At 39.6% G+C, this 18,039-nt stretch overlaps 1 protein-coding gene across 1 annotated transcript; it reads right to left on the reverse strand.

The window, feature by feature from the left end:
* Positions 1-5,971: 5,971 nt before the first annotated feature.
* On the reverse strand, positions 5,972-10,846 carry LOC310649827 (serine protease 55-like; the record flags this gene model as incomplete). Its single annotated transcript, XM_083378625.1, has 5 exons — positions 5,972-6,307; positions 7,152-7,294; positions 9,554-9,795; positions 10,369-10,594; positions 10,792-10,846. The coding sequence occupies 5 exons, from the start codon at positions 10,844-10,846 to the stop codon at positions 5,972-5,974; spliced, it is 1,002 nt and encodes a 333-aa protein (XP_083234751.1).
* Positions 10,847-18,039: the final 7,193 nt, after the last annotated feature.

The following is an 18,039-nucleotide window of genomic DNA, read 5'->3' on the forward strand; positions in this document are numbered from 1 at the left end:
CTCTCTCTCTCTCTCTCTCTCTCTCTCTCTCTCTCTCTCTCTCTCTCTCTCTCTCTCTCTCTCTCTCTCTCTCTCTCTCTCTCTCTCTCTCTCTCTCTCTCTCCCCTTCAGACCTAGGAAACAGGCAATGGCAAACCACTTTTGAAATCTTGCCAAGAAAACTGCAGGGATTTATTCAGGCAGTTGCCAAGGAGTCAACAGTGTCTCAAAGGCGCGTGTGCGCGTGCACACACCCACCCACACCCACATACACTTATGTGTAAATTTATTTCATGGTGAAAATAACAAAATCAAGGGTCAGTTTTCATATTTTGGTAGAACAAAAATGATTGTTCGCAGTTTTAGACAACCCTACAAACCTAGTTGCATTTGATGGATAATCCTGGTCCATTGCCCTGGCACACCTCCAGAAGTGCCCAAGTAAAATAGAGTAGCCTCTTAATACTTCCAACCCTCCCCAAAAAAAATAATAAGAAGAAAAGAAGACACCGATTTACTTAAAATGAGCATTTGCTAATTTATATATTCAAATGCAACTTTAGAAGGGCTGGCTTCTAAACCGTGTTCCAGAGTATTAAATTTTAAGGATTCAGACAAATCCTTCAATGGTTTCTGCTCTGAATTATTCAGGAAGCTGCTTGTAATTAGCTTTGAGAAGATAATAGGCAAATGTGATGGTATTCTTTGGCTGTGTTCATACAACACAGTTATTCATGGTTATTTTTAACTCTTGTTTACTGAATTAATCCACCTTTTAGGCTCACATGTCATACCAAACTATCCTCACTACTTCAACTTGTTAAAGCATCTCCATATTCTTTTATCTTACATGTGCTGGAAACTCTTCATGGGTTTCTCCAGACTCCCAGCTAGTCCAGGCATCAGTTGCAAATGGACAGTTTCAGCTGCCTTATGGATCTTTATCTTTCAGCTAGCCTTGACCTGGATAGACACTTGCCACCTGCTTCTGGCAGCCCTTTAGACAACTGAGGTTGTGATCTAACTCATCAGAAGGATAACATGTTGGGGAAAGGTGAGATGGAGGATGCCCTCAAATACAGGGCTTTCCTTTGTCAAGGAAGACACATGGGCCTCCAAAGCAGGGTGTCAAAGCAACCAGCCCAGCAACTGGTATTCAGGGATATTTGTGTCTCTTAACACTAAGGCTACAATCAGTCATTGTGACACATGACTACTGAAAAACTGAAATGAATTCAATAGACCTGACCTCCCCTGCTTGGGACGATAAGATCCAAACACGAGATCCTGGAAGCTCCAGAGGATGGGTCCCTGAGGTCTGGCCTTCAGAAACAGAAGAGATAAAATTCAGCTGATGTATATTTCAGGGTTGGAGAAGGCCACAAAATGTGCAAAGCAACAGTGTCTTCTTTTGCTATTGTGTTCCTTCAGGAACATCATTCCTATTGTTCAGGATATTTAATGCAATTAATACAATACAATACAAGGTGCTGCTAAAAACTGTGCGGAAAGAGAAATGGAAATGGAATCCTCAGCTTTATAATCTAAAAACATACTTTTCGAAAGAAGTCATTATCCAAGGGGGGAAAATATTGCTTAAAATGATGTAACACAGAAGTTGTGGTAAGCGTAAGGAAATTAATAACATTGAGGCAAGCTGATATGGGTGGTGGTGGTCATGATAAGCAAGGAACTAATCTGGGTGTTAGAAATCTGGGTGTCTAAACAGACGTAGACAGATATATTGGTAAAGAACAGGCAATAGGTCATGCAAATATTCTCACAAGATATTGGGAACCTCACAAAGAAACCTGAACTAGGACTTTTTATTGGGAGTAGGACGTCACCCATAGTGTTAACTGAAAGAAATGAAACTTTGAGTGAAGGAAATATATACAATGTTAGTTTAAGAGGAGCAGATCTAGGGACTTCGTCAAAAACAAGCTTTGACCCAGAAAGATGAAGTCTGAAAGAAGTAACTAGAAAAAAAGGAAATGAAGTAGTTAGCTTAGGAAAACAAGTTGAGGAAATAAACAGGAATCAGAGATTTAAAGTGAAAGGTTAGCTGAGAATAAAGGAAAAAGGAGGCAAGTGAGAGGGCGATTTCTCATGAATCATTCATAAAACAAAACAAGAGAAGGAAAGGATAATGTTCTCAAATTTGGTGAGCCAAGGAAGGAAATTCAGACACAAGAGGGATTTAAGGGAGCTGGATAAGTGGGCAAGTTTCCACTGTGAGGAGAATCAATCCAATGTGTCAAGATGGTAGCTACAATTGAAGGCCTGCCCCTTTTAACATGCACCATGCATTCCAGGGACAGTGTGAGTCCACAAGACCGAGGACTAGCTTAATGTATGACTGCTGGATCATGATTGGAAGAACCAATGATCTGACAATCCAGATTTGGATCAGGGTCAGGAGGAAGGGAGGAGAATCAAGAGGAATCAAGAAGAGCCAAAAGGAAGGTAGAGGAAACAAGATGTTTGCAAGTCAACTAAAATGGACATTTTAAAGCTAATGGGTTTTGAAAAATACTCCCCCTAACTGTTAGGTGACAAAGAATGAGAGAGACAGAGGGACTACATTTTCTTAGCATGCCTCTCAGGACTGATTTGTTCCATAGCTGCTGCTCTGTAAGGTTATTCTCATATTTATATAAATCATGTAGGTCTGTGAGACTAAAAAGAGCTCTGTTTTAGTACTTGCCTTAAGCAAGCATCTTTGATTCTGAAAGCAAGAAATTAAAGTGTGTTATTTATTCATAACCAGGGTGTCTTGAAACTTATTGGATCTGGGCAGGTGCCCTTTACTTCTGCTCCTGCTGAGGATAGGAATTGAATAGGAAAGAGTAGGGACTCTCAGTTCTAGGAGTTTCCTTTGGGGTATAGTTTCTCAAACTCATAGTTTGCCTCAGTAGAAACAACAGGGCTCTCCAAAAAGCTATGCCGATGTAAAGGGCATAGAAGAAGACACACAGAGAAGCAATCCTTCGCTCAGTTAAAACCTATGTTTTTGTACAATAATTGTTTTAAGTCACAAAAAATAGGAAAGTATCACTCAATAGAAGATTAATAAATGCATTATCAGTTAGAGAATCAGGCAAAGGGCCTATGGAGAAAAACATGACATACAGGAAAGAAGGCACTCTTTACAGCTGAGATGACAAGCTGACATATATAAAAACTATCAGACACACAAAATATTCAGAGAACAAGCTCTTTGGACCATTCTTTTCCAACCCTGTGCCCTCCAGCTATGTGGGAATATGTCTTCTATTTTCTCCAGATTTTTAAGTAAACCATTGTCACTGGATTGACAGAAGAGTTGTCTCTATCTCCCTAAAGCATCGTTTCTCAACCATGGCACGGTACTTTCTCCACTCCTTTGTAATATCTATATGAAACCTCTGGGTGAAATCATCTGTCACCATGGGTTGAGGGATGCACAGTATACTGATGACACCCAACTCTATATTTCCATCCTTGGTGGTGACCCAAGTGATGCTGTGGCTGCTCTCTCATGATGCCTGCAGGTGTGGAGAGACAGCAGGCTTGAACTGAACCCTGGCAAGATTGAATGGCTTTGGGTACATGGGGCTCCAGGATCTGGGACTTTGTCATCTTTGACTCTGGATGGGGTGGACTGCCCCAGAAAGATCCGGTCTGCAACTTAGGGGTTCTCCTGGACTTGCAACTGCTGTTCCTGGATCAAGATTCCCTGCACTCAATCATTCAGTCCCTAGTCATCTCACAGTTGGACTATTATAATGCACTCTACATGGAGCTACCCTAGAAGAGCATTATAAAGCTACAACTGCAGAGTGTGGCAGCATGGACAGTTTTGGGGGGCCCAACAATGGCCCCTGTAATATCAGTGCTCCTTGAGCTGCATTGGTTGCTGGTCTATTTCCAGGTGCCATTCAAACTATTGGTGATTACCTTTAAAGCTCTTTATGGCATGAGTCAAGGTTGCTTGAGGGACCATCTCACCCCACTAGAATTGGCCTGTCCCAATTGGCCTGTCCCCTCTTATTCTTTTGTAAGGGCCTAAGGACATGACTCTGCCAGGTGGCTTGGGGCCCCAATGGGCGAATAGCACAGTGGAAGTGGTTGATCAAGTAACAACAGATCCCACTTCCCCCCCCACTCCACCCTTCCCACCTGTCCTTAGATTTTAATATTTAGTTTTCATTTATTTATGTTTTGATGTATATGATTAGATACATTTTTATGACTGTAAGCCACCCAGAGTTACCCCATGGTAAGATAGGTAGCCAGTAAATTTTATTTTTATTTTTTTTATTTTAATTCCATTTATATCCCGCCCTTCTCCGAAGACTCAGGGCGGCTTACAAGCTTAGCAGTAGCCTTCATTCTATGTATATGCCTGCTTATTAGGGCTTTCACACACCCCCCCAAGCGGCATTATTACAAAGTCAGCTTAATTGCCCCCAACAATCTGGGTCCTCATTTTACCTACCTCGGAAGGATGGAAGGCTGAGTCAACCTTGAGCCTGGTGGGATGCGAACCTGCAATAATTGCAGGCAGCTGGTGTTACTTAAGGAGGCATTAGCCCACTGCTCCACCAAGGCTCTTTTTTATTTTTATAAATAAATAAAACTGGCTACAGAATTATGGGAGTTGAGGTCCACACATCTTCAAGCTGCCAAGATTGGGAAAAACTGTCCTAAGCTAATAACCAACATTCCTATAGTTTGTAAGGTAAAGGTAAAGGTAAAGGTTCCCCCGCACGTGCGTGCTAGTCGTTTCTGACTCTAGGGGCCGGTGCTCATCTCCGTTTCAAAGCCAAAGAGCCAGCGCTTGTCTGAGGACGTCTCCGTGGTCATGTGGCTGGCATGACTAGACGCCAAAGGCGCACGGAACGCTGCTACCTTCCCACTGTAGTGGTCCCTATTTTTCTACTTGAATTTTTACGTGCTTTCGAACTGCTAGGTTGGCAGAAGCTGGGACGAGTAACAGTCACTCACTCTGTTACGCAGCACTCGGGATTCGATCCGCCAAACTGCTGACCTTCTGATCGACAAGCTCAGCATCCTAACCCACTGAGCCACCGCGTCCCTTATAGTTTGTAACAGGGCTGCAAATATCTCTTTCATACAAATCCACTCGGCAACAAGCACAGCAGTGGGAGGGAGTCTCATTTGTAAGTGTTTTCCAAAGGCCTAACAATTATCTGCAGGCAGTCCCTGGAACAAAAGGCTTCTGCATAGGCCTGGTTGTTAGTTTTACTTGCAATGAGCATTTAAGGAAACTGACTTTCCCTTCGACTTAAGGCAGATTTTAATGGAGATTGCAGTAATTTGGGACTAAAATCCAAATCATCTTCACCCTCCCCTGAAATCCACAGTGGTTGCAGGACTGCTTTTTCAGCCCAGAACTCTTCCCAAGGTACAATTTCAAACAATGGTCAACTTGGCCGCCAAACGTTTATAATAGCCAAATATCTTCGGGCCACCCTGACTGGGATATTTATGATGCTACAATAAAAGATCAGGATTGATTCTGGTCTAAGTTATCAATTATGATAGTGCTGTTCTGAATGAAAACCAAGCATAGTAAATTCTAGAAGCCTTCCCAGAAGGAAAAGCAGATGTAGGGTCACCTTGAATTGTCACCACAAGCGTTTTTTATACGTAAATATTCTTTGCAGAGATAGCTTTAGTGTCTTGCAGTACCCAGTGTGGCCACAGGATGTCTCCCTATCTTGCACAAAATATACACATGGGTCCTTTTTAATAGCTAATAAAAATAGTGCTCGGAATTGTGCAGAAGTGGTCTTAATACGGTACAAAAAGCTTTAATTCTTTTTTTTTAAAACTGTTTATTACACATATATTATGTTTACTACGAGGAAGCTCTGCTGAGAATTATAGCTGCTTCCAGCAATATTTGCTTTCCAAAGATAACAGCAGGAGTCTTTGCCCAACACATTAGGATGGTGCTGGATTGGGGACAGATCAATACACAATATCAGAATTTTATAATAAAAAGGAGTTCAGTGTAAACTGGACTCATCAGAAGCAAAACTGGAGCAATTGCACAAGTCATTGAAAGGAGGGGAGAACCAGAACCAGAATCTGGGGTAAAGACTTCAGTGTGAGATCCAATGTCATCTGCTCCTTCAGGAATAAATGGTTTTCCTTCTTGAGCGGTGGCCTTTTGTATCCAGTCAAGGTAGCTGAAGACTGCAGTGTAGACCGTGGGGCTTGCCTCTGGGTAACAGTTACCCTCCCAGCTTGCTATGCCAAGCACAAACCATTTCATGTTGCTTCCAGAATCACAGAACAGGGGACTCCCACTCTCCACCTGGTGAAATAAAAGTATACCTGAAATAGCCCAAACTCCTATGCAAAGGGTCTTGAGCAGTTAAAGAGAATATGTTAATAGTGGACAATCAAATGTGTTTTTGGCATATTGAATTTAGGGTACCTTGGTTTTGTCCCAGCATGCAAAGATCAGATTTCTCCTCCTTTTTAATACAAAACTGTCAAAACTGTAATGATTGTTTACCCAAACAAAATATATGTTCTCCCCCTATATATTCTAGCTTCCATTTTGATTTCCATGCCTTATTTCTCCTGGCTTGGATTTTGGATTGTAAACACCAAAAGGGATAGTCTTGCGTTTTCTAATATGTATTGATAGAATGGTACTACATAAATAATAACAATGATTTAAAACATAGTTTAATCCTGCAATCACTGCCCTCCCCTTCCCTTCAAATTTTTCCTTTACATCTTCAACTGACTATTTTTATTTAATAAAAAGCTTCTTCCTCTTCCACACAAAATACATAAGATCTCTGTGTTGTAGCAAAACCCTTCCTCCCATTTTTGTTACTTAAAGGGCTAACAAATAAATCAAAGGTTCACACAGATATCAAAGAAGAGAAAAGAAGGGATGGGAAGGGAAGGGAAGGGAAGGGCAGAAGACACACAAGCAAAGAAAATAATGATGTGATTTTTCACATTTTCAATATTGTGAGCTAGAATTTAATGTATTGCTATACACTAATGAACAGTTTTAGCTTCATACTTTCCTAAAATACCTTCCCTAGGTGTTTGAAAGTTGAGTAACAAAAAATGGGCATGAATCTGCTCTGCCAGAGATACTGGGGTCTTCTAGTAGCTCAAGATGAAATTAAGTGTACCTCACAGTTCTCCTCCACGCTTTCCTTAGTAACAGCACAGAAGACATTCCCGACTAAGCCCTGGATTTCCTTGGAACATATGTCTCTGTTAATTAGAGTCACTTCTACCTTCATTAATATGTTGGTTAATTTCTCATCTTCATCTGCATGCAAGAGGAAAGGTGAAGGCCGAGTAACAGTTTAGAATCAACCAGTAGTGGATAGAAATCAGTCACACAGTATTTCAAAGGACATAATAGGTTAAGAAAGATTACTATCCTGCCACCATAAACAAGGAGTAGCTGTGGAATGGTGTCAAGAGATGCCAGCTTTGCTCTCATGTGATAGAAAGGATCCTGGTCTCTTATATTATGAGGGAAGGGAAGGAAGAATTAGGAATAGGAATAGGGAAGGAATGGGTGCACAGCTTTTGGCGAGTGGGCAGCATGTTGCCCTAATCCCTTTTTCTAATCCCTTGAAGATCCACAAGACTGTGCTGCTGAAATTTGGGGGCCAGTAGGAGAGACTCTCCACCATTTTCTAGGGCAGTGTTAACTTTAATACGTGTGGACCAATTCCCAAAATTCCCCAGCCAGCTTGCTAGCTGGGCAATTCTGGGAGTTAAAGTCCATACAAAGTTGCCAAAGTTTGATAGATACTGTTCTAGAAAAAAAAATAAGTAACACGTTTAAGTTATTAGATAAACTCATCTGTAAAAATCCTTGAAAATTCCTTAAAATTAACCTCACTCTTGGGACAGTTGAAAGTATATGTAAAGTATAGCTATACATACATACATACATACATACATACATACATACATACATACATACGGTACATACATACAAAACATGCCTCCAAATTAATTATGAAGTACTTGAAGGGATGAAAATAAAAGTTTTGAAAAGGCCTCCACAACTCCCAGATTACAGACTTTATAAAAATTCCCTAAAAATATTTTTGAGGTAAAAGAAGCTGGAGAAATTCTGATTTTCTTCCTGTATAAGCTCTCAGAAGGCAGCTAGTCACTATGTGTTCCGGTGTCTGATAAGGAGCACCACAGTCACATTTAGTGGAGGATACTCTGCCCCACACTTGTTCTATTCTTATGAATCAACATATTTTGAAATGTAACCTATAAATTATATATAATGTTCTGAATTCCTCAAACCTTACAAAATTGGCTACATATTTCCATGATAGGTGTACCATAGCATTATGTGCTCCTTCTATGTAATTTTGATCTATTCTATACACTATAGCTGATTGAGGGAGCCATGTTAGGGAACTCTTCCCTTTAATCTGGTCTGCAACCTAAGCAAAGAAGGAGAAAAGAAGTTGGCAGCTGCTTTACTCCTTTCCTTTTTCTGGAATCAGAGTTCTCACTAATGTCTACTGTTATCCCTCACAGTTGTGATAACAACGATGTTTAAAAGCAGAGGGATGTCAGAGGTTTTCGAGATTCCATTTCTTGTTTGAATTCATGCAGGGACGGGCCACTGTCCATGAAAACATTCCATTCCGTTTGCTTTTGAAACTGCTAATTCACTCACCTTCCCTGCCGCTATGGACTGTCTTTTTTGTATAGACTTTTTTTTACCCCTCTTCCTCTCTGGATAGGAAACATTTGCTTCTTCAAAATCCCTTCATTTTGAAAGGAGGTGGGAGATGGCCATCAACAAGGAATTCAACAGCCATTATATAAATACCACCTTAGCCTGCATGGGGGAGGGAAGTGGGGAAGATATAGATAGGTGGGTGGGTGAGGAAAGCAACTCAGGATTTCCCCATCTCGGTTCTCTTTAGCATAAGAGGGATACTCTGTATCCAGCTTTCAGGAGTCTGTCACTCTACCTTATAATAATAGTTGATACCAGTGCTTTTTTTGTAAAAGAAAAAGTTGCCGGAACTCACACGTCATACAACCCACCTTGCCTACCCTACAAGGTTCCATCCAAAAAAGGTGCCGGAACTCCGTTCTGAGCGTTCTATGAGAAAAAAAGCCCTGGTTGATACGATGTGTTTCCTAGCTTGGTCTACTCCGAAGAGGTGACTCAAGGATGACTAACTTATTTCAAAGCCAAATTAGAGTAAGAAGTAGGATGCGATTCTTCTTGCCCTTCCTTTGATTTGATTTCAAGGTAGCCATTAAAAAATGAAAGGCAAATTTAGAAAGTTTTTCCTACTAGAAAGGACAAAAAGAAAAAAAGGAAAGGAAAGGGGGGGGGGGGAGAAAAGAAACTTTTTTTTTCCAAAGCACATACAGGAACAGTGGGAGAAGTGAAGTCATCAGCAGGCAAAAGCTAAAAAAAATATCACCCCATCTCCATTTCTAAAATTCCTCCCTAACGTGAGATTCTAAATAAACAGATACATTTAGGGGAAGGCCATTTGGCTCAATCTTGGATTAGAAAATGCAGTACCAGCCATTTTAGTCTTCCATGTGGCAACCCAGCAGTCTTGCCATATGCTGAGGTCCTGCAACAAGGGCAAGCAAATTGGTGTTGTTCTTTCACTGAAACTGATGGGAGAATCCAACAAGATCAAAGCAATGTTGTTTCTCAGACTGGTACTGTTGAAGTCTTCATGGACGATCACCATGTCCAACTTCTTTTTCTCCGAAGGCTCCCCATGCAAGATGACCACTATAGGGAGATCTAAAGAACTTGGGAACAAAGATGGAGGCAACACATTACCGAAATGTCTTCAGACCCTAAGAGCTGGCCTGACGAATCAAAAAATGACATATTGTTCAGTTGGGCCAATGGTAGATTTAGTGCAAAAATATTATAAAGATGAGCATATCTTTTGTTTTGAACGTATACAGCTACAAGTTCCCAACTTTTTTCCAAAATCCTTTGAATTCCCAATTTGGAATGGCTTAGGGATTGGCGTATCTGGGACCTTGGCCAGCAAAACAGAGGGCAACCTAAACTGTTTCAAGCAACAAAGTAGAGCAGGCAGGATAATAAACTGAATTAGCCTGCTGGTGGTGAGAATATGAATGATAAGTGTTTTTACTATTACCATGTGGGTTTTCCTGTTCAAAGCTCTATTCCTACCTAATTCATTTTGCTGGTTCTCCTCTACAGTCAACTGGCATCCACATCTATTTAGACTGCTTCAGTCCTAACTCAGTTGTTATGAGTCTGTGTGATCACCCCTTATTTTCCTAAATATGTTTGCACTTCCCTCAAATCTACTGACATCTTTCTTACATCTTCTCTGCAATACTCACAGGTCCTCCATGAAGCAGTGAGCTGCAGACAGGATCCACCAGCTGCTCAGAATTGCCCCTCTGCAGATAACCTTGTCTTTGGTTCGAATGCTGACCTGCCAGGGTAGGGTTTCAGATATACTTGCTGGGGTTCCTTCTTTGAGTCTTGGTACTGTCCAGGAAGTGGCTCTGAATTTGGGACTCAGGCCACATGAAGAAATCGGAACGGTAGGCAATATTCTTAATTCTGTTTTAAAAAAGTGGAATTCATTCCTCTAAATTTGTACCCATTTCCCAAGTGTGAGAAAGTTAAGCGTAAGCTGCTTGGAACTGTATGTCTTAGCCAGCCTCTGTGTTAATACAGTATGACGTGGACAGCTCCAACATTGTGTTTTTCTTTTCAGGATATGTGGAATAAACATATTAAAAAAGGATTCCACCTACTTGTGTAAGAGACAGTCATCGAGGAGACCAGAAACAGAAATACAAGCAGCCGCATTTTGCCCTCTTTCTAAAGGGATCCTTCACGTTTAAAGTGAACGCTGAACAAAGAACTTCCTACAAATCTCACCGTGTAGCTCAGAAAAAATGTAATTGCCTAGAAGCTGGATGACCCACATTTCCTCTGCCCCATGTGACCTCATGCACTACCTAAATCACCTGTGATGATATCATAATAGAATCCTGGGGTTTGACTGGTATTTGCAAGTCCAGCAACAGGGGGATGAATGTGTGTCCAAGTTTCTGGTTCTCAAGTTTCAAAGGCATCCGGTTTTGTGAATGGTGAAAGGATCAAATGTTGCAGGTACCCAAGAAAAGGCTGATGTGGGTTTGAGACTGAGGGGCTTATTTGATCTTTAATATGAGTTCTAGGGGCTACATTCCAAAAAGTAGAGGCTAAGAGGAGCAAGTGGGCAGGATCAAGAAAAGGATTGATTTTTATTTCAGTTAAATTAGGTCATATAATTATAATTTGGCCGCAATGTTTTCAAACTTTTCAAAAAATGAAACAATAATAAAATTCAGGATTAAGTTAAAAGGTTTGATTTAGTTAAAAAGATGATGAGTTCAAGTTATATCAAATGAGTCCAAAATATTTTAAAGTCTAAATTACATCATGGAAACATTATTAAAGCAATAAACACTGGTCAGTCCGTGTAATTAGCTAAGCAGCAGGGATAATTGACTGTCCCCAACCTGGATTGGACAAACTGGGTAGGAAAACAAGAAAACTAATGATTGCACCTACGGCTCTTTGCCAAAGAAGTGACATTCACAGATTATACATATCCAGAAATAGTGCTATTAAAAGACGGCTGCAAATAAATCATGTATGAATGATATTTGAAGGGATGCGGTGGCTCAGTGGGTTAGGACGCTGAGCTTGTCGATCGGAAGGTCGGCAGTTTGGCGGGTCAAATCCTGAGTGCCTGTTACTCGTCCCAGCTTCTGCCAACCTAGCAGTTCAAAAGCACGTAAAAATGCAAGTAGAAAAATAGGGACCACCACGGTGGGAAGGTAACAGCATTCCGTGCGCCTTTGGTGTCTAGTCATGCCGGCCACATGACCACGGAGACGTCCTCGGACAAGCGCTGGCTCTTCGGCTTTGAAACAGAGATGAGCACCGGCCCCTAGAGTCGGAAACGACTAGCACGCATGTGCGGGGGAACCTTTACTTTACCTTTACCTAAGAATGATATACTCTGAATTATTACAGACAAAATGTAAACAAGTTCTGCTTATGAAAATTTGAAATGAAAAGGTCTTGGGGAGAACAAAAATTAAATTTGAAGTAATTCAGAGTCAGAGTAACACTTGGGAAAGTAAACCATCTATGGCCAGAATATGTATGACTCTAAAAGAAAAGCAGATCAAAATATGATTCTAGTTGAAATCTGAAATATATTTAAAAAGAAACTGCAGGAACAATCATTGCAGTTCAAGAGCAAATCCTGCAAAGAAATGCCAACAAAGCCAAAAATGCAAATGATATAAAATAAACTAGTAGATAATCTCATTAGTGGCAGTAATAAAACCGTTAAACAGAGTGAACATACTATAGTGCCATGATATGCATTAAAATTGTCTCTTGGAATTTATGTAGGAAATTTGGCTTTACTGTTTGTAGAAATCACTGGGAACTTGTGCCTAAGAAAGTTTTGCAAAATGAAAATATAAAAATGTGAGATTTCAAAACTGATTCAAAAAATTGATAGGAACTTAAAACATACATTTCTTTTATAGAAAAGCATGTTAAAAGTTAAAGAAACCATTTAAAAACATTTCTGACATTTAAATTTACATATTGGACATTTGTAATTTCTGCTCTAATCTTAAATTTCTTAACATTATGGTTTGTTTACCAACAGATTATCATATACTGATCTTTATCCAGATAATGCTTTGCAATCAAGTCATGGGGATCTTTGACAGATCCCCCAGTCTTGTTTCAGAGGCAATTTATCCTCCTTTCACTAAAAGCTCTCTCAATGATTTTGCAGAGATGAGACAGTGGCATATAATTAAGAATATTTTTGTTGCCATCATCACCCCCAAATATGATATCTCATTTGTCTTCAGTGAAACTCAAGCTTTTTTCACTGTTGCTCTAGTTGTATTTTTACTTGCTTCACTACTCCCAGCTCCCTAATTAATTGGGCTGTGCATGCTTATGAGCTCTGCAATGAAGAATAAATGCTAAAGAGTATATGTAAAAATTGATTAGCTTGTTTCCAGGTTTCATTAATTAAGCAAGTGTTGGCAAAGTTGACAGCCATCTATCCACACTAATCTCCAAGGCAAACCAAATTCATGGAAGATAAAGTTATCAATAAAGTTATCAAGTTACTAGATCACAGGGATATTTTATTCAGTACTCTAAAACTGCACTCATATCCTGCTGGCAGTCTTCCCATTGATATTTGATCAGCCAATGTGGGAAAAGGAATGTTGGATTAAAGAGTCCTTTGATTTAATCCAACATGGTCTTTATGTTCTTATTAACCTGCTCTACTGAACTTTAGATAATACAGTTCTAAAGGACTGGGTTATTTCTAATATATCTGAGAGAGAGGGGGGGAGAGATGCTTGCCTGCACACTGCTAGACGCACCCAAGAACTTTTGAAGGAGTACCATTGCAATATTTTTGATTACCTCCCCGTATAGCCCTGATTTGGCGCTGAGTGACGACTACTACTAATGCCCTTTGATAGTGTTGAGAAACCCTGCTAGCACCAGAGTCACATCAAAGAAGCAAGTCTGAAAGAAATCTACAAAACTACTAGAAAGGGCGTCATTTTCTTGAATTGCTCAAAGGAAAAATCTGAGTGAGAAAGACTGAGTTTATCTTATTGAAAGTAGATAGGTATACATAGATATATTGTGGTTTATATATTACCATATTCTGGCTACAAATCAGATTATACTCATAAATGCCAATAATGAGGCAGAAAGGCTCGGAATTGGGGGGGATCTAAGCCTGGGTTTAGTTTTTTTTTTTTTTTAAGAAAATAGCAATTAAAGGGGATAATATAGATTAGAAGCTCTTTGTATGAAGGAAAAAGTTTGACCTTCTCTCCACAAGCTGTTTTCTGAATGATCCCTTTTGTCTAAACTGTAAATTATTATTTGCCACAGTTGAGCTAACAAGCAAGCCACCCATCTCTTTAACATGCAAGAAGCAAAATGGCAGAAAATGTATACTGATATTTTGCCATTCTCTTGCATCTCTTAATGAGTCAGACATTAATGAAGTAGTACACACACACACAAACACAGCTTTTGCCAATATGTTACTCCTTAGAAGAGAAGGTCTCTAAACCTAGGCCAAAATATACACTTACAGTTGTTCTTTAGAGGAAGATTGCCAACTTTTCTAAGGAAATTAGCAATAAAAAGTGAATAGGCCCCATTTTCTCCACACACTTCCTTAGGTCTAAATTATTATTAAAATGGAATATCTACAAAATAATCTCACCTCCAAAGGACTCAACGACTTCCCTATGACTTTATCTTGCTACTTCAGTGAACTAATTAAAGTAAGAGGTTGATCACTATGTGTTCAGTTAACTTTTTAAAATGCCAATTTAGTAGAAATGTTTTCCCTGCCCACCAAGCCATTTTGTGAGGTGACAGCCCATATTCTTTGAAAATCGAACAAATCATGCATTCATTAGTAAAAGTTAAATAAAATTACGACCAGAAAAATCAATGAAAAATTGAATTGTGAGTCCAGTCTGGATATGGCATAGGTTCTATGGGATAAGCAATTATCACTAAAATACAAGAAAGCACAAAAAGTGCTTTAAGTTATCCTAGTAGCACTCCTATTTGCCTGTTCCACATAGTAGAAGTACTTAAACTTATCAAGAAACCATTATTGATAATTTGTTTCCTGTTATAATTCAATACTTCCTAGATTGCTGTGAACTAGAAGCCAACAATAAAACTTGGTTCAAAATTCCATCTTATTAAGAAAACACTCTATTAATGGTGAGAATGGTACTGTGGAGCTGTAGGCTATGTGCTAGTTGAAGGATGCCCATTTCTTCACTGATAACGGAACAATTCTTAATACACTGATGTCATTTTTTCCTTCTTTGATAAATGAAAATCAGGAAAACAAGTCATAAGCAGAGTACAGACATATTCCTGGGGATCTGAAATAGCTACAACAATTACAATAACCTCTAGGAGCTGAGCACAGGGTGGATTTCAGTTGCTAACAATTACTCAGGAACTATTGGTGGGATAAGTAAATATGAATGTGTAAGCAGGTGTCCTGTAAGTTTAGTAAGGCATCAGTATCATTTTTATGTAGGCATTCTATGATGGATATCAAAGTCTCCCTTCAGACCTAGCAATATCTTGTATCTGTTCACTTGCTCCAGTAGGAATAATGTACCATCTCTTGTTTTTCTTGGTACAATGAAAAATGTAGAATATGAGTAAAAGAATCTCTTGCCTGGAAGTACCTACTCACTCATTTGTTTAGCTAAGGTAAATGATGGTTTTCAGGAACATGTGATAATTTTTTGTCACCCGGTATGTTTAAAGGAATGATGAAATCTTTGATGTGACCATGTGATACCATCTTTAGGACCTATGAATCTGGTGTTTTATAAGTGGGAAAAATCAAACCTGCCCATCCAGCAGCAGAGTTATTGTTTGTATCACTTCTTTGTTACTAAGGGGACATGCTTCCTTTAGATTCATGTTGAGGATGGAGTGCCCCAGTTTTAAAATGATCCGTGTCCCTTTTAGTCCCAGAATCAACTTTTGGTGTAATATGGGCAGGGCTTTCATTTTGTCCTTCATTCCACTTAAGATCTCATCTAGAGACCCTACAAGCAGCTTGGTCCATTTGAAGGTGTCTGAAATTGGCAGCCATCATATGGCGCCTTTGCCTGAGAATTAGGCATTATCTAGACTTGCATCCACCATGAAGGCAGCAGACAGCAGGGATTGGGCATCTAGTAACAGTGGCTTTGAACCCCATTGCTCTCCAGATTGTGGCAAGCAAATGCTGTTTTGTTTTGTTTTGGCCATACTGCAATTATTATGGAACAAGCTGTTATTGGAACTAAGGCAGAAACCTACCTTTTTTACTATCTGGGAGGTAAGGTTTATAATTATTATATTTCTTACAACTATGTGTATATATAGAAGGAGGACAGAGAGTGCCACCCAGTTCCTTTTGGGAGTAGAGGAAGGCAGGAAGATTTGTTTGTAAGTTTGTACATGGCTGATTATATGGAGTTGAAATGCCGCTCTGTCCGAAGGGCAAAAGATAAGGGCAACTATCAATAAAAGAACACAGCTATAATTTAAGCAAACCATTACCTGGTTTTATAGGTTGACTTTATAATTTTTTTACATTTGGGGGAAGGCTAGTAAGAAGCTATACCTCAAGTCACTCATTGTACCCTTTAACTTAATCCAGAATAGAAAAAAAATGAGTCCACTTTTTGATGGGAGGCCTTATATCTCTGCAAGACTATGGTGCTGAGTTTGCCTATTAACCTTCCTAAATATCAAAAATGAAAAAAAAAAGTCATTCCAGACCTACCTAGAGAAATTTGGGAAGCTGCAAATGGGAAGTTGCAGCTGTATGCTTACTGGGGTTGCCCTCTGCAGCACTAGAGTGATATTTTTCATGCTTCTGATTTTTCTCATTTGTAAATGGCTAAGTTATACAGAGGGTCTTTCCCCACTGATGAGCTGAAGTGCTACTCAGCCATTCTTGAGGTGGCAAAAAATAATGCCAGATTGAATTTTGATATTCCCATTGTCAAACCCTAACCTTCCTGTATTCTCAATCATTTCTGTCACTTGACTTCCCTCAGGGGTTACTGGTGACAAATCCCAATAGATTTTGTATCATTTTATGTCTTGGATAGTGTTGAAAAGGGCGCAGGGGAGGGAATACAACTTTAATAGTGGTAGGGATAGGAAGTATTTAAGCCGTCTCACTCATGGTTTGAAATAAGATGAAAGTAACATCATGGGACATGGTTAGAAAACGATGTTGCCAAATATGTTTATGCTGTGATTGGGAAGAAATGGAGACAGGCCTTGATTCTTAACAGTACCAGAAGTCTCTCCTGTTTTCTTGCAGGAGGCAAAGGTAGTAGCACTTCTGAAAATATATTTATCTTATATTTGGATAGGTTAGATCACATTAACATAAAATGACTAAGGAGGCAAATTATTCATTACCTCTATACAAAGGGCAAAAAGGTCAAGAAGCCAAAAGCAATGAACAGATCAGTAGGATTTCTAGGGAGTACACAAATAAATAGAATCTTGAGGCAGGCTGGGCAGGACCTGTTTGAAATGATGATCCAACAGCATTACATTAAGCAACCACTATGAGAAATAAGTTTCCTGGTAGGAGAAAATCTCTTTTGATGTTTTGCAAAACCTAGAATCAAATGGTATCAGATGTGTTAATGAATACAAATTCCAAAAGCACTCTTCATCTTAAACAATGGTGATTCTAAAGCTGTAATTTGTGATTGCTCCTTGGCAATGAACATTGTTTTGCCAAAGAGATCTCACTTAGTAGAATACCCCCACCCACACCAACAAATATTAGCCAGAAGCAAAGATAGAAGGAGTAAGGTACCAACATCATCATTACACCCGTTCTCCCTTTCATTTCCTTTTCACCAAGTGGCTGGGAAATTATAGATAGTGCTGGTTTCCTTGACAATGAACAATAGAACAATTCAGAGGTATAATGCTCAACACAATACATTCTGTTACTATAGGAACCAGGCATTACAAGTGATGGGGGTGGTACAAGACGGAAGGCAGAGTTACAGTACACAGTAAGACTTTGCCAATGTCCAACACTGAAATGCACCGTATGTTGCATTTGCAACATATCAAATAACAAATCACCATTTGCTGATTTCCATCACTGACCAACAGGATGAAAAGCAAATAGTTGGAAGTGGTTGTGTGAGTGTGGCTTAAAGGATGTGACCAGTTCACAATTTCACCCATATTTCTTTATTACAAGAGAGCATTTGGAAGAGAGATGCACCACAAATATTGGGAGTACGTATTTATGGCTATGTGGAGACTTCCAGGAAGGAGTATCTGATCCATAGCTACCAAGCTGTGAGCCAAAAGTCAAGTCCCAGACTTGGATTTCATATACTTAACATAACAGTACAAAGCAGATA

The sequence above is a fragment of the Vipera ursinii genome (genome assembly GCF_947247035.1).
Source record: "Vipera ursinii genome assembly, chromosome: 1".
Taxonomy (NCBI): domain Eukaryota; kingdom Metazoa; phylum Chordata; class Lepidosauria; order Squamata; family Viperidae; genus Vipera; species Vipera ursinii.